This window comes from Musca domestica, unplaced genomic scaffold, assembly GCF_030504385.1.
Source record: "Musca domestica strain aabys unplaced genomic scaffold, Musca_domestica.polishedcontigs.V.1.1 9, whole genome shotgun sequence".
NCBI lineage: Eukaryota > Metazoa > Arthropoda > Insecta > Diptera > Muscidae > Musca > Musca domestica.
In genome coordinates this window covers 10,330,768-10,353,334 of record NW_026712435.1, presented here as the reverse complement: position 1 = coordinate 10,353,334, position 22,567 = coordinate 10,330,768, and the positions used below count along the sequence as shown (strand labels likewise).

The following is a 22,567-nucleotide window of genomic DNA, read 5'->3' as shown; positions in this document are numbered from 1 at the left end:
TCAAGAAAATTTCAATTTTTAAACGTAATTTTTTTGAAAACCAAGTCAAGGTTGCTGGTGATTTTGGCAAACAAGAGAAGAGATACAAAATATTAAAAGAAAATTGAAAACAAAAAAACAAATTGCAACTACTAAAATAACTTGTTCTGCTGTTTTTTATATAGAAGTAGTGGCGATGATGCGTATAAACATTGCCAGTAGATGCGTTGATGAATAATATTTGATGAACAAAGGATACTTACATGGCTTGAGAAAATAAAAGTAATAATTAAAATATTCATAATAACCATGGCTTAAGAAATGCGAAGTTTGAGGAAAACGGGACACTTAGTTTACACCATTATTTTTCTTCACTCCTACTGATACCTCCCTTACGAAGTGCGAAGTTTCAACCAAATCGGCTATTCGATTTATTTGGGATTTATAATTTTTGGGCCGTCCATTTTCACATCCCACATGAAATAGAATGTATCCATGCCTTTATTGCGGTAAATTATTTTCTTTGAAAAGGTTGACATTTTGCGTGGAGATACCAGAATGAGTTTGGCGATTTTGCCCATCTTTAAACTCGTTTTATGTTTAGTACAAACGTGGATAATCGTGTGCACAGACGGCCAGACGGAGAGGGGACAGATTTCAGCCAAAGATTCGATTAGGGAGTATCCGATTTGGTCCGAATTTGGTACATCGTAATATTATTGTCAAACTTAGAACGAGTTCAAAGATGGACAATACCGGCCCCTCTTTTTTCTACCTCCTCCAGGTCAAAATTTACATAGAAAATAATTAACCCCATAGAACAAGAAAGGATTATTCAATTTTGTTTAAAAATTTCAAGTCCTTATATTTCGGTCCACCCCCGCAAAAGGTGAAAATTTTGTATAATCATAAATATCTCTTATATAATTTAAAATATGAGTCCCATTGTTTTCATATTTTGAACATCTCAATATTTCTACCAACACAAGTTCTGGTGTGAAGATGGTACCTATCGGTCCACTCGTTCTGGTACCTCCGTCACAACGTGTCAAAAATTTAAATAACAATGGAGCTCATAAAACGGGTAATGAGAATCTGATTACATTGAAACTCGGCACATTCCAATATTTCTACCAATGCAAGATCTAGTGTGAATAAGGAATGTATCGGACCAGGGTAAAAATTTGTAATAATTTATTTAATTTAATTTGGACAAAATATAAATAATTCTTAGAAAATGTGAAATAATTGTCCGATCGTCTTCGAATTTCGAACCTACAATCTTTCTATTAGCACAAGATCTGGTGTAAATATGGAATATGTCAAACCACTTCTTCTGGTACCTCTCGCAAAAATAGAAAGGAATGGGAAACAAGTCAGCGATTATCTCAATGTTTGACTAAACTCGACCTCTATGTAAAAATCGACCCTCTCCTTTTGATACCTCCCACACAAGGGATCAGAATTTTAAATAAATCAAGTGTGATAAAATGTTGCTAATTTCGCACAATGCTATACCTTCAGCGACATTAGTTCTAATGTGCATATAAAAAACATCGGCCCATTCTTTCAGGTTCCACCCTCAAATAATAAGCCATATATGTAATGTAAATATGAAATATGTCGGTACACTCCTCCTCTCCCACTAAATATAAAAACTGGTTATTAATAATTAATCCCACAAAACTGGAAAATCTTCCTCCTCCGAAACAATTCAACATTTTCCAAAAAATATGTTCTGTATCAAATAAAGGGGAGGAAGGAGCAAAGACATAGAAGTGTAAAGATAGGACAAGACAGAATAAAATATGGCAACCCTGTGAAAAATACCTGTGTTGTTATGATATCGTAACAACATAGTTACCAATGTTAAGCAACTTAAACCGCTAAGGCAGTATCCAATTATTTGGGAAGGTATATGAAATAGAATTTTGAAACCAATCTTTTGGATTATACAAACTTTTATTTGTCATTCTTTCCTATAATTGTGTTGTTTTATATTAACATGCTTCTGTCATGGGCTGTTATTCAAGGTAGTATAGCCACAAACCATTTGCTCAGAATGCATTTTGTCTAGTCTTTACCATTTTAGGTCTTTGGAAGGAGTTGATATAGTCCAAACCTGGTACGTCTCAATAATTATATATAGGTAGTATGCGAAATAGAAAATATTGGCCCAGTCCTTCGGTACCATCATGGAATAATTATATAGCTCAGATTTGCTCATTTTACCTCGAGCAAGATTGCTCAACGAGTGGGAGTTTTTTACGAAGTCTACTCTTCACTCTTTTTTTTGCGTGGGAGCACTCCTGAGGCACTCTACTTTGAAAAATTGGAGTGGGAGCAGAATTACTCAAAATAGAGCAAGAATTTACTCTAAGAGTGAAATGTATCGTGTAAAACTGGTGTATGAAAAAATACACACACATATAAACTCAACAATTGCACGATAAAAACTAAAAGATTGCTCGCAAGAGTAGAATCTACTCGATTTTGAGTAGAATCTACTTGATACTCACTCCCACTCGAGCGACATGGAAAAATTGAGTTTGCTCGATTTGTTTGTTCTCGAATTCGAGTGAGTTTTACTCTTTGAGCAAAATGGAGCGAGTTTTTCGGATGCCTGCTTTATTATCGGACATGACTATCTGATACTTTTTAACTTGTTTCTGAATTTGTAAATTAATATCGAGTTCCTGGCTATGTTATTTCGTGGACTATTTTTTGAGAGGATATTATTGGAAATTAGGGCGGCGAAATCTTCAAAATACCGAAAATCAGGAAGTAACCTTTTCCTGACATAAATCTCACGGAAACAAAAACGAATTGGGTGTTTTGACCACATTTATATGTACATTGAAAACAATAGTAACAAATTCAATATAAATATTTATTGAAAAATTCCAATATTGAGGTGCCAGTCAAAATATTAAAACAACAACAACAAATATATCAAATCGGAATTATATACAAAACTAAATGAGATACATGAGATAATCGATTTGAATATTTTCGAAACTTATTCCTTCTATACGTATATTTATATATATGTACACACATACATATGTTTCTGCTCGTGAAGACAAAATCTATTGTTTGCACCTCCAATCTAAACATCAAGGTCAGGACCACATACAGATGAAATAGTAATTATTTGAAGGTATTCAAAAGAAAAGTAATTAGCAACATCTTCCGCTATAAACATACACACCAATAATTGCATAATTTTAAATATTATTTAGTTTATTTTTATAGATAGTCAGTGCTGAGAGAAAAATAACCCAGGGATCCGACAAACTAATCGAAATAATTGTTGAAGGAAAAAAATCGGAAGAAAAATTGTTGATGAGAATGAGGAAATTGAAATATTTTAAAAATATATTTAAATATTATTATAACATTATATTATTATAACAGAATTTCCAATTAAAATAAGTTAGAAACGAGCAGTGAAAAACACTCTATCCAATGGTTTTAAATTTACACTGTATGGGTTGTATAAGTTATATTTGTAAACTGATTTTGTAATACTCATACGCCCAGGGTTACATCACTACATATATGGGTTCATATTCCATCTATGAATGCGTGCACGTGGAGATTCCTTCCCTTATTTAGTTCCGTAAAACTCTGCGTATGAGTGATGTGAAATATATTAAATAACTCATACGTTTAGGAACTGGTGTAGTGAACTTTGAAATAGACTGACACAACTCTACATGCAAGTGTTTTGTATGTATGCGTTTGCAAGTGTTTTTAATGTATGTATATCTGTGTTCATTTATTGTATTTTTCATCCGTGCAATTTAATCGGCAAAATTATTAAAACTGTTGTAAGACAAACTGCCTTTCCAAATGATTCTGAGATCTTAACTTTGTCCATTGTAATACTAATGTCCTACAGAGAGAATATTAAAAATAATCCAAGACTTCACCGAAAACCTAAAAGTGTCTCAATTGGACTAAACTTTCCGCCTGTGTTTTTTCCATTAAACTTGGAATAACATTCGAGTATTGGCCGCTCAGTAGATTATGAAAGTAGAGCTAAAAATAGACACGTGTATGCCGTTTTGAACGTTTATATAGCAAGGTAACTTAAATAGCGGGAGCAAGTTCCCCCCACTTCAACATTATTTGAAAAGTATGCATTAACGTTCCTTGGAATTAGCACCTAAGCACCATAGTTATATATAGGGTGAGATAAAAAAATTCAACGAAGTCAAACGCCATAATTTTTACATTTTTTTTTTTTTTAATTTTATTGAATGAAAGGAAAAATATCGGAAATAGCATCAAATTTTAGAATAAGTTTAGATTTGTTCGAATTGGTCACCTTTGGCACGAATTATGGCCTTCAAACGGCCAATGAAACCGTCACATGCTGCCCGAATGTTGCTCTGCGGTATTTTGACCCATTCTCGGCGAAGCGATTGCTTGAGGTGATCGACACTTTGGTATTTTTTAGTGCCAACCTTGCTTTCGAAAATAGTCCGGACACAACAGTCCAACGGATTGTTATCCGGAGATTTTGGTGGCCATTGTGCGCTGAAAATGAAGCGAGGAACCATTTTGCAATGGTGCTGAGTCCTATTGGAATGTCCAAGGTCTGAGGCCGAAATGCCTGCGTGCCCAAGGTTTTAATACACCCTCCAGAATATTTTCCCGATAATATTCGGCATTTATTCTGATGCCACAATCGATTAATACGAGCGGAAAGCGACCATCGGCTGTTATGGCGGCCCACACCATCACCATGGCCGGCGCTTGAGTTCTGGTGGGCCACCAGTGGTGGCCAACCGAAGGTACACATTTTCAGCTGACCTCTTTGGCAAGTAGACACGACCATTTTGTTTGTTTACAAACTGCTGGACAACGAATGTTTTCTCAACGGAGGAAACCAGATTCGGCAGTTCACCACTTTCGCCTAAGTCATGCAACTCTTTAGCTCTTTTGAGTCTATTTTCTTTCTGTTGCGGTGTAAGTTCTTGCACTTTTTGGAATGTCCATGGCTTTACCCTGAGCTCATTTCTCAATATTTGCCGAATGGAATATTGCGATATGTTCAGCTCAAGAGCCATTTATCGGCCACTGCGCCGCGGGTTTTGATCAAGTCGCTTCTTTACTTTTCGAACCATTTCGAACCATTGCTGTTTTCTTATGTCCACTTCCTTCACGTCTGGCAATGCTACGAGACACAAAAATGTTATTCACATTTAAATGCTGAAGTGCTCTAATGATATCCACTTGTGGTTTCCAACCAAATATAAAGAAATCACACTATCACGCTTGAATTCCGAATACTCTTTTCTGGAAAATTCTCATCAAAATGCTTTTGTACGCTTGTAAACAATATGATGAACTGTCACTGGAATAATTTTAAAAGCTATCGGAGTTGGTTACAGTTTTTTCATCTCACCCTGTATATCCGATATCTTGGCTATGAGCATGCCTGTAATGATCAGAAGTGTCCTTTTAATGGTTACTTCAATGGTGATTTGACCGGGATCCGCGGTTTAGTGGAAATTGTCGTATTTTTTACATAGATAGTTATGGTATATTTTACTCGCCAAGTAGGATTTCTGGTAGCATTCTGCCATAAACTCTAACTCTATGCAAAATTCCGCGTCGTTTGGTTAATAATTGTGGCCTGTAGAACAACAGCAAAATCATCCAAATATTTTGCAATAATCCATAAAAACAATGGGGTTATATTCTGACCCTAATCTCACCTCCATTTTCAATTTCGCGAGGATCGGGCCATAATTGCAACCTGTAGAGGACATACAGATGGGCATAGCTAGATCGATTCAGCTCCGCGAGATAGGAAGATCCATACATAGTTTCCTATGTCAGAGACCAAAATTTCGAGGTGTTACATAATTTCTGGCACAATTAAACTTATAATACCCCCAACATATAGTGTTGTAGGGTATAAATATAAAAAAGGAAGGATCATTCCCACCCTATTTTGGTTACCTACCGAAGTAAACTTTTATAATATTTTGGGATTTTCTTATAATTTTGGAAAAATTTGAATTTTGTCACAAAGTGTACTTAAAAAGACACTTAGTGTAGTTCAAAATCGTTGATGTTTAAAATGATCACCCAAATCTGTATTTTGTGTATCGCCCCAAAAACTGTTACAAATATGGCCACACCAATTGACCCGTGAGAACTTTACCCTTTGGGAATTTTATCTGAATGAATTTGATATCTCATCTCTCTTCGCGGAAACCACACCAATTTTAAAATAACAAGAACTGGTTTATTGAAACCTCCGTCTTACGTACTTTTAATTACATAATAAAAAAATAAATATATATATGAACCATGCCAATATTGAAATGGCCAGCTTGTTTAATAAATATTGGCAATTGTTGTAGTTTCGTTTTTATTGGTTAATTATTTTTGAATTTTATTTTCCAATTTTTCTCGTCTATTCAATTTGTCTATGTTCTTCGTGTTATTGCCCGCCGATCTACAATGTTGGGCGAGTTGTCAAAATTAATCTGTGAGATAATTCAACCTAAAATCCCCTGTGAGGGTTAACAGTGGCCGACTAGATATTTCAACGATGTGTACCGAAACCATTAAAAATAATTAGAATAACAAAAGAAGAACGACAACAACAACAAACAAACAGAGAAACATGAAAACTAAAATCCAAATATGAAAATTAATTTTGATGCCTTGAAATGGGCCAGCCACTAACCAAAGAAAATCGAATGCGAAAAAGTTTACCTCCCCAAGAAAAGAAAATGCACACACATACAAACACACAGAACATTAACGTGTCTTAAATTCCATTAGAGACGTTTTATCGCTTTTAGTGGCCCACCGTGGGGCATGGCTGCTCTAAAATCTAAATCTCATCTGTGCGCCTCTTTCCATTTCGCCTCTTTCCATGTATCTTTCGATTTCGCCGCCACATTGTTGCGTAGACGACTGACGGTGACTGGCTGGACTGGCTCGACAACGTTCTGCTGTTATGTATGCGAGCGTGCAGCAGCACCGAGTGTGTCGTGTGCACATTGTGTGCCAAACCAAATCAACGGAATTTGTTGAAAATCTGAAGAAAAACGAAGAAAAGTTTCGTTTCTCGCGCACAATTCGAAAAGAAAATAAGTATCTTTCAAATATACATTTCAGATGTGTACATCCATTTTATCGTTGTTGTTGCTATTGTTGTTTGTTTTTTTTATTTTTTGGTAAATTTTTTTTTAAATAATTCCCGGTAAATAGAATAAAGAAATACGCACGCGGACAGTCAAACCGTCAACCAAGTGGAAAGATGGACAAAATGATGAATATTTTGAATGTTGGTTTTAAAAATTTGAAAAAAAAAAATACCGAGAATAAAGAAATAAAGAACAAGTTCGAAGGTATCTGCCGGTTTTGCCGACCAGTTTAAAATTTTGACACTATCGGGGGTACTACGAGTTGGCCAATAATTTCCATTTTCACACCTGACCTAAGTCTGATATAAATATTACCACGGACAATATTTTGACTTCATCGGGTAGTCGATTTGGTTTTATATAAGATGTACGTTTTATAATTTGTTATATTTTAGCTGGGGAAGTACAAAAATGAAGGGACCAATAAATAACTTTTTATGACGAACAATTCGGTAGAATATTTATACCCTACACCACTAGGTGGTCAGGGTATTATGTCTTTGTGCATTTGTTTGTAACAGGCAAAAGGAAACGAGATAGACCCACAGTTCCTTTTGATGATCTGCATAGAATCACATTCTGAGTCGATTTATGCATGTCCGTCCGTCCGTCCGTCTGTCCGTCTGTCCATGTATTTTTGTAAACAAAGTACAGTTCGCATTTATTGCCCTATCCAGATGAAATTTTGCACAAATCATTTGTTTGGCCCAAGGACGAACCCTATTGAAATTGGAGATAATCGGTAAAAATTTAGATATAGCTCCCATATTTATCTTCGTCCGATTTGCCTTTTATTGTGCACCAAACGTGTAATATCAGCCCGAATAGTATGGAATTTTGCACATACAACCAAATTAGGCCTGAAAATAAGTATGCCAAATTTTATCGAAATCGGTTCAGATATAGCTATAGCTCGCATATATATTGTTCATCCGATTTGTTATTTTTGTCCACCGCAGCCGTAATATGCACTCTGTAACAACAATATTTGGGGAAATATATCAAATGCAGCTCAGAAATACCTTTGCTAAATTTTATCGAGATCGGTTCAGATTTGGATATAGCTCCCATATATAACTTCGTCCGATTTACCATTTATTGTGCACCAAACGTCTAATATTTGTCCAAATGGGATGGAATTTGGCACATACGACCGAATTTAGTCTAGAAGGTAGTGTGCCAAATTTGGTGAAGATCGGTTCAGATATAGTTATAGCTCCCATATATATTGTTCATCCGATTTGTTGTATTTGTTACCCACAGCCGTAATACGCACTCCGTAACAACGATATTCAGGGAAATATATCAAATACAGCTCAGAAATATCTTTGCCAAATTTTATCAAGATCGGTTCAGATTTGGATATAGTTTCCATATATATTTTTATCCGATTTCAAATTAATTTCGCACCAAATGGGCAATACAAGTCCGAATTTAAAAGATACAAATGCTTCGGCATATTTAGTCCTTTGAATTTTAAATTATAATTATAATCATAGCGTGTATGATTGAATTCTCCCATAAAAACTTTTAATTATTAAGTGGAGCTCAACTAAATTAGCAAAGTGGTGTAGGGTATCATAAAATCGGCCCCGCCCGACTTTAGGACTTTCTTTACTGGTTTTTTTATCTAATACTACATCTTAATTGAGTTTTTTGAATATTTTCGTAGAAAATATCCCGAAAGACCTCTTTAATGACTCGTCCAAAATATTGGCCGGATTTTCGCCTGCAATATTGCCTAAAATGGCTGGCTTTAAAGGATTCCGTCGGTTTTCCCGACAAATATATACCCTCTGTCGTGCGTCATGATTGCTCATCTGTTGATCTTTTATGGGGGTTGTTCCGAAGGGGTAAGCCAACTTCGTCCATTTCGTATCTGACCAAAGTCTGATATAAATATTACAATGTGTCAGATTTGGACTGTATCAAATTCCTTCACATTTTATGAGATATATGATCATTTTTGTAAAATATTGAATTATGCGTGAGGTACCTTATATAGCGACCCGAAGCATTCCACTTCATCTAATACTGATAAAAATATAGGTGTATGCAAAATTTGAAATGCTAGAGGGGGTACCAAAAGGAGTTGGCGGATGGATTCCATATTCACATCAGATCTCTGGTTAAAAGAGATTTTTGGATATATCAAGCATCGCTGACTTGATTCGCAAGTTATAAAATGTTGACCCTTTGTGGAAGAGGTACCAGAAGGAATATATCATCTTCATACCAAAATCTTGTGTTGGTCAACACATTGAGATGTGTGAAATTTGAAGATACTTACATATTTTGCATTTTATGAGAGTTATAATTGCTAATCAATACGGCAGAAAGTTGGCCCGAAATTCCATCAGATCTCTAGTTGAGAAAAATATTAAGACATTCCAATTTCGAAAAGAATCGCTGACTTGTTTTGCAAGTTATGAGAGGTATAAGTGTTGGAAATTGTGACCCTCTGTGGGGGAGGTACAAGAAGGGCTATGACAATTTGAACGTAATCGGATAATCCCTTCTAGAGCAATTGTGGGCACAGAAAGACAGACGGACAGCCATGGCCAGATCGACGCCAAATGTTCTGAAAAGGATTCGTCCAAAGATACCAAGAGAGTCTTTGTCAATGGCAGATATTAAACTCGAAATGAATGCGGACGACGAGTCTTGAACTTACAAACTTCGGGTTTTATAGTCGGGTGCCACACTCTGTGCCCACGTTATTCATTACTTGGTAATGAGGAAATTAATAAAATAATTTCTTAAGGAATAACCGATAGAACTTGAACTTTCTCTTAATCATACGAGAGATTTTCTCGTTTTCACTCGGGAGAGAAACTTGCTCGAAGGGTGGGATAGTCTACTCCTCACTCTTTTGTTTTGTGTGGCAGCACTCGCGATTCACTAAATTAGAGTGGGAGCAGAATCGCTGAAAATAAAACAAGAGTTTGCTCAAAGTGTAAAATAAGCGGGAACAATTATCTGATTTATGTGTTCAAACCCGTTTTGATATTGATGTGTACTGTAGAAGTGGGAGAGGGAAACAGGGGAGATGGGAGAGAGAGAGAGAGAGTGTGATCGTATACAGAAAAATTCACATACATAGAAATACAATAATGGTGTGACAAAAACTAAAAGAGTGCTGGCCAAGAGTAGAATCTGTTCGATTTCGAAAGAATTTTGCTTCCACTCAAAACCTAGGACAAATAGCTCACTCCTATTCAAGTGACATAAAAAATTGAGTTTGCTTGTTTTCTTCTTTTTTTTTTTTTTTGCTCCAAGGAGCGCTCTTGCTCAGATTCGAGTGAATTTCACTCTTTGTTCCAATTCTAACGAGTGTGTCGCAGGTCTGCTTTTAATATGTTTACTACCGAGTCCCATATCGGTGAAGATAAAAAACATTGGAGTTTAGCCTGTAAAATCGAATTTAGAGTCCGTGTGTAATGTGTAGCCGGATAGCAAGGTTTAGATGGATGTATAGATCACACAATAAAAATCAAGTTATAATACCTTACTCACATACAAGAGAAGTATAAAAAAGGTTCCCTCCTAAAGTTAAAGGAGATTAGAAAAAGATGACTTGATGTGACTTTCACTGCGATTAAGTCAGGATGATTTACGTTTGGAATAAAAATATAGTATTTTTTATTTTAAAATTTTGTCGCTAAATAATCAGATAATAATAGATAATCAGAGTAACTGTCATTATTGTTGATTTTATAATATCAACACTTATTTAACTTATTCTGAATTACTCTTCTTAAAAAAAAAAAAAACTTTTTTTATCCCCATTATTACGTGAAATTTTGCTGAGGTCTTTTGCTGTTGGTCTTTTGTAAAGACCTAAGATATCTCCGCCTCAGCAGAATACATCAACCCCCGCCCCTTTCTCAAAAACTTGTCACAGAGACATTATTTCTGAAAATGTGTGTCACTTGTGTCAGAACTCGTATTTCTCTTAAATGCCATATGGCTCATGTTATTGCATCTCTGGAGATTATTTTTAGTGTTGACATTTGTCATTCTCCCTTTCACTTGTCTTGCCTCTAACGCCACTTTCATCTGAATGGCATCGGTCTGAGCGTCTCCGAAGTGGGAAAATAAAATCTCCAGAGATTGCTGTCATCCGACATTTGTCATTTCTCATTCATTTGTCATGGAAAAGTCATATTATCGAAATTTATTGAACAATTTCCAATATGAAAATAGACAAGAAATGGGCGGTTTTGTTTTCGTTTTTTTTTTTTTTGGTTTGGTAACTTAAGACGATAAGAAATATTCGAAAATGTGTGTTTTCTTAAATAATAATTTTACATTACAATACAAATAAATAAAACCGAAGACATCTCCAACACTTTTATATCCAAAGGGTATATATATTTTTTTAATAAAATTTAAAAACACACCACTTTGTAGTCTAATTTTGAGCTCTACATTTAATTGAAAGTCATTATTTTTGTATATTTTGGTATTAAGATTTACACCCTTCACTTATATATATATAGTACAATATACATATGTATTAAGGAAGTCATTTATATATAAGTACTCCTTTTTTCCTTTAGAAATGTGTGAGTTCCTCTTTTATTTTTTGCACTTTTTTAAAAATTTAAATTTCATAGAAAAAAAACAAGCGATCCCTGCAATATTTATCTGTTTCCATGTCATAAGTCCGATGAGGTAATATTTTTCCTTTTTGGGGGAGAAAGAGATGTTAAGAATGAAAACGTATTGAAAAGTGCCGTCATCGACATCACTGAAAGTTACTGCACTGAATGCATTCGAAATTATGATGAGATGTCTGAAAATAGCCCATTTTGAAATTTAACAACAACTCATCAAAGAGCAGAACATTTTCGATGTGTCTATTCTGATGCCAGTTTGTTAGACAGAGCCATGTAGAGCAAATATCTGAGAAAAGAAAAAAAACAAGCAAACAAAAATCTGTTTATTACAGCTATAACAGCAGATACTGTTAATTATAAATAAAGAAATATGTATTAAAAAAACTAGAGAATGGGGAAAATTAAATTTTATTAGGAATTTATTTATATGTAATCATTTTATATCAAAATTTGTAAAAATTCATTATTTCAATACCATGTTATTTATTAGCGTTAAATTTGAAAACAAAAAAAATGTTCGATGGCTACAATCCAGGTTCGACCAAAATAAGTACGGACGAAGATGCATATCTACCAGGAAAATGTTCATGAAAATGTTCTATAGGTTGGCTATAATATTAATATAATCTCATACTAAGCCGCTTGCATGCAATGTGTTCCTCGTACTTCGATCCTATTGATATGGTGAGCTATGTAATTTATTTCCAGACCTATATCGTAATTTTTATACTCTCAGCCATATACATTTGATACGGTCAAAACGTGTCTAGTCGAAATAACGGGTTTAGACCCTAGGTCTCTTTGAACCAAATCCGTTTGAGGACATTTGGAGTCGATCTAGCGATGTTCGCCCGTCTGGCTGGCTCGCACGATAACTCTCGAAGTGAGTATCTGGTAAAAACTTGGTACATCTTAATGTTATTTTCAAACTTAGATCGATTTCGGAAATGGACAATATCCCGATCACTCCTTCTGGTACCTCCCCCACAAAATGATAAAATTTTCAGAGAAAATAATTTACTGCACAGAAAGAGAAAGAATAATCTGATTTTGCTCCAACTTTGGAAATCCTAATTTTTGCATCAGTTCTAGGTCAGCTGCGAAAATGTACAATATCGGCCCTCTTCGTCAAGTACCTCCCCCACAAAGGGTCAAAACTAAGAATAATTATAACTCTTATAAATGATGATGGAAGTATCCGATTGTCTTCAAATTACGCACATCACAATATTTTTATCAACCCAACCTTTGGTGCGAAGATCGGATATATCGGTCCAATCCTTCTTGTACCTCCCCCACAAAGAGTCAAAATTTTTAATATTCATGAAGCTTATAAAACACGAAATTAGCATCCGATTCCATTCAGACTTTGTAAAACTCAATACTTCCATAAATACAAGATATGTTATAAAGACGGTAGAGATCGGACAATTCCTTCTGGTATCTCATCATAAAATCAGAAATAAGCATCCGGTTCTCTTCAAATTACACACATCACAATATTTCCATTAACCCAAAGTCTGGTATAAAAATGGAATATATTGATACACTCCTTCTGTTACCTCCCTTTGACCCAAAGGGTAAAAATTTAGAATATCCATGAAGCTCATAAAACGCGAAATTAACATCCGATTCCATTCTGACTTTGTACGTCTCAATATTTCCATCAGCACATGATCTGTTATAAAGATGATAGGGATCGCACCATTTCTTCTGGTACCTCCCCCACATAGGGTTAAGATTTTTGAATTCAATTTTCTTCAAATTGTGAAGTTGTGAAGATGATATATATCTGTGAACACCTTTAGGTACCTCACTTACAAAGGGTAACAATTTCCAATACTTATATCTGTCATAACTTACCAAACAAATCAGCGATTCTTTACAACTTGATATATCTAAATATTTCTCTTAACCAGATACCTGATATGAATATGTAATTTATTGAATTTTATGATTTCGCATGGAATACTTCGGTCCGCTATATCTGGTATGACACGCATATTCCCATATTTTCAAAAATTATAAAACATCTCATATAAAGTATGGGAAGTTGTCGATATAGGCCAAATCTGGCACTTTTTAATATTTATATCAGTAGTAGGTCAGATACGAATTGGTAAATATTGGCTATCTGCTTTGGAACCTACCTATAAAGAGTCAACAGCTTGAAAAATCGTAACTCAAGGCTGGGGGTATACATCTGTCGGCAAAACCGACTAATAATATGTTACTTGTTTGAGGCAAAAAATCCCATTTTTACAGAGAAAAATCGTCAAAATGCAGACAAATCAGCAAAAATAACAGTCGTATTTCTCTTGCTTTTTGGTTCAAAATTCTTACTTCTCGAGCAATTCCGCTAGCAAGCAAGTTTCACTCTCAAGTGAAACGAGCAAATCTGTGCTCTGGTGTTAGAAAAAGGAGTAAGAGAAAGAGAGCATACATTTTAAATTAACGAAAATATAAAGACAAAACAATAAATAAAGGCAAAAAATTTAAAATAACTAGAATCGTAAACCTAAAGTATAAAATATAAAAATTTCGCATTTTGTCCAAAAAAATGTCTTGCAGTACTTTCAAAAATATATACGAAATTTATAGAGTAAGAGAGTTTCATGGCTCAACCTCTCCTCCCTCTTTAACCCTTTCTATACCAGAATAGCGGACGAGTGAGTTGAATCTTTAATATATATAAATTTTCAATTTGTCTGCAAGACAAGTAATAGTCTTGCATTTATAGGCTTTTCTGGAAAAAACGGATTCGAAAATTTCAAGTTAACCTTTTCTGGGCCTAATTTTGGCTCAATGTAACCTACAATGTTACCTCCTCATGTAAACATATTTCCCTTATTTACTACTATTTGTTTTATTTTCTGCTTCCATTTTACCTTAAATTAGATATTTCTGCAAAGATTTTCCAACATCAAAACCCCAAATAATTAAATAATAATTTGAATCTAAAATAAAATGATCTGCCAGGTTGGCCATGCCACTGAATTTTTAGTTGTTTTATTTTCCCCCAAAAAAGATTAATGACCATTTCTCCGATGACGTTGTTTATGAAAACACAATCCCCATGGATCCCAAATAAATATTTACATTTCCAATGGATACATTTTAAATACGTTCAGTGTAGAGTCGACAGCTAAATTCACCTCAATGGATGGACTACCGCGGACATGTTTTACCCCGCTGAAAAAAAAAACCATTTAACATGATATAGTTTTTATTTTCTCAACAACAATTTCAGTTCCTCCCAATATTCAATTCATTTTGAATTTCGTTTAAAATTGAAATATATTAAAAAACAAACTAAGCTAAGGCTATGGGCCGACCCCATACGCCCTATACCGCGTAATACAACTTGTCAGCCGCAACAGATGCCAAGAACAAAAGCACCAATGGTCGCCACAAACAAATTCCCACTCGCCTAATGGCTTTGATCGAAATAGAATTTTCTTCAATGGACTTTAGAAACGGCAATGTGTTCCATATTTTTCTTGGTGCCGAACAAGAAGAGGCAGAGTGTTTTGGCATTCCCCGCTTTTGGGGTCGAAACGAGAGAAAAGTGTTCCAAGTAGTGGCAGGGCGAAGGGTGTGTTCCATTACTCCCCACAGGAAATCAAATTGTAATATTGATCAATTGTTGCCATTCTCTTGGTTCTAGTCTTTTTCTCAGATTTTTCTCTCAAATACACTTGACTTTTACTTTAGATACAAAAGTAGCAACAACAATAACAACAACACCAGAAACACAGTGGGTTATATTGGGTGGAGAGATCGCCAGCAGATAATGGATGTATTTTCCCATCCAAATGGGGAGAATTGAATGAAAATAATTTCAATTACTCTCCCTCTGTCACTCTCTAGCACTCTCTCGTTAGGCATTTAGTTCAACATTCTCTCATGGCCTGGCCTGCAATGGCGAGGAAACTTTGTGTTTTCATTCTTTAGTTTATTCTAAAAATCGGCCAAAATATTGTGGTGCGTTTCTCCGTCTGCCTCAGTCTGTCTGTCCGTACGTCTTATTGCCTGTGTGAATTTTCATCTCATAAGCCATTCGAAATTGAAATTACCATACGGTCGGTCGGACGGTTGTTGATCGTGTTTTGTATTTTCCTCTTGAGAAAAGTGAAAAAAGCCGCATTTCAATAACGAGAAAAATCAAAAAATTCAGAAGAGCACGTTGACGGTGACAGTAGCCACAGTCTCAATCACTGCCACAGCCAGTCAGTCAGCTAGCCAACACTGAGGTTAACAACGTTGGCCAAAATAGAAAATTCCAAGTGGAAAAAAGTTCAGTCGGTCAAACGCGGGCGGTACACGTACGTTAAACGGACAACACCAGAAAGGCTTTATTTTCCGTTCTCGGCAAACTTTAAATTCGGTTAATTTTTCGCGCATCGAACATCGACACTCAACGTCAACAACAAACCACAATGGCGGATGTTGAAATTATGCAAAGCGTTTCGGAAGTCAAGAAAACGAAGAAAGTCAAGAAGACCTCGAAACGTCGCGAGTCTGAAGTTCAAATAACCGAAGTTGAACAGACCGTCGATGAGAAGGGGTACGTGTCGTTTGAGTTCGCCGAACCAAAGCAAAAAAATTCATTTTGAATATCCTTGGAAATTGAATGAAATTATGAATGAAAAATGTTTCAAATTGAAACAAGAATTATGTGGAATTGAGTTGCTAGTTTTGTGTTGGGAAGTTTTGGAAAATGAAGATACAATTATTTGGCGGAATATTGAAAAATATAATCAAGCTCTTCTCATGTTGATGCGAAAGGAATTAGAAGTTGAAGAATATTCTATTTTCGGTTTTTCCTAAAATGTTGGTTAAAATCAACCTCCATTTGTCGGAAATATATATTTAAAAATTCAATTGGTGTCCTTTTGTAATTGGCAATATATTTGAACCCTTTTGTTTTGAGTAGAAATTTTTGTGAAATGTCCTTATGAATATAGTGGGGTTGTCTCACTGAGAACTGAGGTGGCAAAAAGCTGTTTAAATTTAAAAAAATTGTAAATTATTTTTCAGGAGAATTTGTAGGATTTCTATTTTTTTTTACATTTACTTACAAAAGGATACTAAATATTGAGCAGATTACGTCCTTTTGCGGCATTTCATTTCTAATCTCTCTTGAGTCAATGGCTTAAATTTTTTTGTAAACTATGAGATGTAGATCCTAATTATGCGAACTGCCTCTTAACAATTTCTAAGGGTTTCTATGCGATTTCCCAGGGAATTCAATACTGTCCCACGTATTATCGTCAAACTTCTATTATTTTACAGAACCAAGGGTAAAACCAGATTTTGTTTTTTTTTTTATTGGATTGAAGCATTTATACATGTATGAGTTCGAAATACGTTTTCTGGCAAGGATAAAAGGATGACCTATATCATTGCCTTAAGAAAATATCAACATATTCCACAGGAAGACATTTAATCACTGCTGATCTCACTTTCGAATATTTCCAAAGTAGATATTGTGTTGTAGAACTACTGAATTCTTTACGGTGCAGTATTATGTCCTATACGAACCTAAAATACCGACCAGTATGACTTATGTCAAACCATCGAGCAGTAATGCAAATTTTCATCCAGCGATGGCAATTCATAGCCAATTTGACTGTTAATAATTCTCCCAGGAAAAAAAAAATAAAACACGAATTAGAACCAATTTGATTTGCATATACTTTTGAAGTATTTAAATCGTGAGGTATTGTTATACCGAATAGTGTACCTGAATTTTTTTACAAGCCTGCTGTAAAGCTCTAATGTCAAGTCAGAGCTCTTAAAGTTAGAAATTTTGGCAAGAAAATCTACGGAAATCCAAAGGTACAGGCTGTATCTAAATTTGGGCCGTTATATACAGTTCTGAATCTGCAAAAGGTTTTAAGAATTGTACAGATCCGTCTGATCGCAAAGAGGCAATAGGTTTCTTGCTCTAGGAACCAGCATTTGGACTTTCGTTTTCTATAAGAATTTGGGCAATGTAATCCAGTTCTGTTAATATTGTAGATTTTGAAATTAGATTTTTTCCTGATTTTCCCTACTTTTGGGGAAAGACCTAAGATCCTAAAAGACAATATGCAGTTTTTAGTTACACAAATAATCGATCGAAAAATCTCCACATTTTTGTTCCATCAGTTAAAATTCTATTTTCGATCGGTACTAATAATTTTGCCAACTGGTTCGATTTTTAAACATTCCATGGTCATTTTTAAAGATCAGATTACACATTATGTTAATGTCATATGTAAAGCAACATGTTTTACATTCATTTTTTGCATTTTTATAGCATACTTTAGGGGCTCCCAGAATTTTTCGGCCGGGCCGAACTTTTTATACCCTCCACCATTTGGAAGAAACTTGAAAAAATTCAAAAAAAATCCGTCGTAAAATACCCCTCAAATGAAAACTGTTATTTGTGGGGCTATACGAAGACGTGGTCCTGTATAAGTAATTGTGTCATAGGCTCTAATAACTGTTCCGACTTTATATACGACATTTGAAGCAATTCTTGTGAATAACATCGCAAAAATATTCAAAATACCGAATATCGTGTCGCTTTTTTTGGGGATATACGATATGGCGGCTATACGATATCGTGGACATATAGACAATTACCTTCTAGGGTAAAAGGTACTCACAAGAAACTTCTTGATTTTTCTGAATTTTCAGATATTTCCATTGGAAAATGTGGCTAAAATCATTCAAATACCGAATATAGGGTGGTACCGTTATATGGGGGCTATACGATATCGTGGGATATATAGACCATCTTCGAACTTGACCTGCCTGCAGACCGATTTGTGCAAAATTTAGACGGACAGACGGACGGACGGGCAGGGCTAAATCGTTATTTCGATGAGTTACAAACGGAATGGCGAACTTAATATACCCTCCATACTATATATATATATACAAACTTCAAGTGTATTGTAATTTTTTAATGTCGAGTTTATATAGTATAGCATTACATATAAGTTTAAAAATCGTTGAGAGCTCCTTAAAGTATGCTATAAAAACGAAAAATAAAAAATATGAAAATGCCACTTTAGATATCCTTGTATAAAAATGTATAAAAATGAAAAATTTTGTTGGATTTTCGATTAAGTAAGGACAATTATTTCACAGACATCGCTCGTTTTCGATTTTAAGAATTTTCATTACCAAAAATCCTTTAAGTGAAAGTTAAAAAGTCTCCATATTTTACTACTTAACCGTCTTAAAGTTATTAGGTCTTAAATACGTCAACATTATTCCTATTCCAAAACTATAGAAATTAAATCGCAAAATGTTCATAGGCAAAGTACCAAAATTGTAGGTAGGTCTTGACAACTACTTTAATTTCGTCGCTAATTTATCGAAAAATTTCGTTAATTAACGAAAATGTAATCAATTTCGAAGACATTGACAAAAATTAAAGAATATTTATTTTAGGTAGAATAAAATTTGCAACACTAGTCACATTTACAATACAAGAAATCCTCATCAAAACATAAACGTCCTACTTATATTATCAAACTTTTATATTTCCAATAATAAAAAAAAAAACAAATACTTCTAAGACAAACCAACACAAAACTCTTCAAACAAACAAAACCAAAGATCAAAATGAATTTTACAAACGACACGTAACTCCTTTCACTAATTTAAAGGTACAACAAATTATGAGAGATTTTGTTTCGAAACAAAAATGTTAAGTGTTCAATATTGTCCATTACTAATAAAACACACACACAAAAGTACACACACATGCAACACAAAATTAAAAAATATAAAAATTGAATACAAAAAGTGATACACCTTTACACAATTCCAACAATACATACAACACAACCAAAAATACAAAATCTTATGTGATAACTAAAAAATAAAAATAAATACACACACAACAAAAATACACCAACATATTGTTTTCTGTGATTAAATCTAAGCCAACTAATTTCAATTGCACACCCCCAACAAATCCAATCCAATTTGTTGCAAACAAACATAACAACACAACATATCCAAGAAACCAACCAACACTTGCAACATGTTACCCATACTTGGCCTTTCCCTAGTGTCGTTGTCTATGCTCTTCTTGCATATTGTCCTTTAATTGTTGTAATCTTGTCTTCCCATATTTATTGTTGTCTCCTACATGTCAATGTGATTGTGAAACGAAAACAAAAGAAAATGTCTTTTTGAAACCGGGTTTACCAACAAAACCAAACGTCTCTTTACTTCTTTGCAGTTAATTTTCAGTGGTGAGTACACAAAGGCCATGGACAAGGACTGGCATTCCGGTCACTTCTGCTGCTGGCAGTGCGATGAGAGCCTAACTGGTCAACGTTACGTCATTCGTGACGATCATCCCTATTGCATTAAATGCTACGAGAATGTCTTCGCCAATACTTGCGAAGAATGCAACAAGATTATCGGTATCGATTCCAAGGTAAGTGACATTGATATTCTTTTTTATTTTACTTTTTTTTGTTTGAAAAAAAAAAATAAATAAATAAATAAATTGTATATCGAGTTTATACCCAAGGGTGCGAGTCCTTATTTTTACACTATTTGACATTAGGGCTATTTCTAGTTGATATTTAGATAGCAATTAATTCAAAATAAGCCTACTCATGTCAAAACAAGTAAAAAAACATTAAGTTTGACCGGGCCAAACTTTTAATACCCTCCACCTTAGGGTAAAGGAAACATTAGAACCCATTGTGTCCAACAAATACCAATTTTTAGACATATTCGTGGGAAAATGTGGCAAAAATCATCAAAATATCGAATATCAGGAGGTACCTTTATATGGGAGCTATACCGAAGGGTGGAAATATACATACAATGTTTCGGCAACGTAGGTAGAACCCATTAGTACACACAAATACCAATTTTTAGACAAATCCGCGAAGAAATGTGGTAACAATCATCAAAATACCGAACATCTGGAGGTACCGTTATATGGAAGCGATATCAAACGGTGGACCTATACATACAATGTTTCGCCACCGCAGCCAGAACCCATTATGACCAACAAATACCAATTTTTAGACAAATCCGCGAAGAAATGTCGCAAAAATCATCAAAATAGCGAATATCTGGAGGTAACGTTATATCGGAGCTATACCAAGTCGTGGACCTTTACATGCAATGTTTCGCCACCGCAGCCGAATATCGGAAGGTACCGTTATATGGGGACTATACCAAAACGTGGACGGATATATCTCATTTTCAATACCAACCATCCTAGACACAATACAAATTATTCTGCTAAATTTTGACGCTCTACGTCAAATGTATGGTGATTTCAACAGACAGAACGACGGACATCGTTTAATTGACTTAGAATTGTACGCTGATAATGAATATATATACTTTATGGGGTCTACGACGAATATTTAGGGATGTTACAAACGGAATGACAAAGTTAATATACCCCCCTCTCCAAGGTGTAGGGTGTAATAAAAACGATACATAATCTATTTGCTAACAGAATGCGTAAAACTTCACATTTTGCCATCCCATTTTATATCTTCTGTGTACAGGGTGCGATAAAAAAAAACTGCAAAAAAGTCATAATGTTTACCTTTTTTACATTTTATTGAATGAAAGCAAAACATATCGCCCATTCCCGGCGAAGCGCTTGCTTGAGATGATCGACACTTTCGTATTTTTTAGTACCAACCTTGATTTCCAAAATACTCCAGACACAATAGTCCAACGGATTGGTATCTGGAGATTTTGGTGGCCATTGTGCGTTGGAAATGATGCGAGGAACCTCATTTTGTAACCATTCTTGGGTGGCGCGTGCTGAGTCCGGTGGGAATGTCCAAGGTTTACGGCCAAAATGTTTCCGTGCCCAAGACTTTAATACACCCTCGAGAAAATTTTCGGGCTAATATTCGACATTTATTCTAATGCCAAGGACGATTAATACGAGCGGAGGGCGACCATCGGCTGTTATGTCGGCCCACATCATCACCATGGCCGGCGCTTGAGTTCAGGTGGCCAACCGAATGTGCACATTTTTAGCTGACCTCTTTAGCAAGTAAACACGATCATTTTGTTTGTTTACAAACTACTGGACAACGAATGTTTTCTCATCGGAAAAACCAAATTCAGCAGTTCACCACTTTCGGTCAAGTGAAGCAACTCTTTAGCTCTTTTGAGTCTATTTTCTTTCGGTTGCGGTGTAAGTTCTTGCACTTTTTGGAATTTCAATGGCTTTACCCCGAGCCATTTTTCAATATTTGCCGAATGGAATATTACGATATGTTCAGCTCACAAGCCATTTTTCGGCCACTGCGACGCGGGTTTCGATCAAGTCACTTCTTTATTTTTTGAAACATTTTTGCTAACGTTGCTGTTTTCTTCCGTCCACTTCCTTGACGTCGGGCTACGCTACCAGTATCACGGTTACGAGCGATGGTACGAGACACAAAAGATTTATTCACATTTAAATGCTGAAGTGCTCTAACGATAGCCACTTGTGGTTTTCCAGCCAAATATAAAGAAATCACACTGTCGCTCTTGAATTCCATCACGAGTAACTTTTTTTCTGGAAACTTCTCACCAAAATGCTTTTGTACGCTTGTAAACAATATAATGAGCTGTCACTGGAATAATTTTAACAGCTGTCGGACGAGTGGCTTAGAAATTACAGCAGTCTGAAGTTAGTTGCAGTTTTTTCATCTTACCCTGTATATAAAAATCTAACGTATTCCTTGGTAGTTGAATCAGTCGAGAACTGCTGGACTGATTTGCAAATGTTTTTTTTACAAATGT

The 22,567-nt window shown here is 35.1% G+C and overlaps 1 protein-coding gene across 5 annotated transcripts in view; it reads left to right on the top strand.

Annotated features, from left to right (window-relative positions):
- The window catches only part of LOC101894619 (four and a half LIM domains protein 2), a 326,991-nt gene that overhangs the window by 253,349 nt on the left and 51,075 nt on the right, over positions 1-22,567 (top strand). For 4 of the 5 annotated variants that reach the window (XM_020039089.2, XM_005190019.4, XM_005190021.4 and 1 more), the window contains one exon: positions 20,028-20,228. In XM_020039089.2, coding sequence (XP_019894648.1) covers positions 20,028-20,228 — 201 coding nt within the window. Of the gene's footprint in view, positions 1-15,793; positions 16,347-20,027; positions 20,229-22,567 lie in introns of those variants that run through there. The other variant, XM_005190022.4, reaches the window with a different exon arrangement.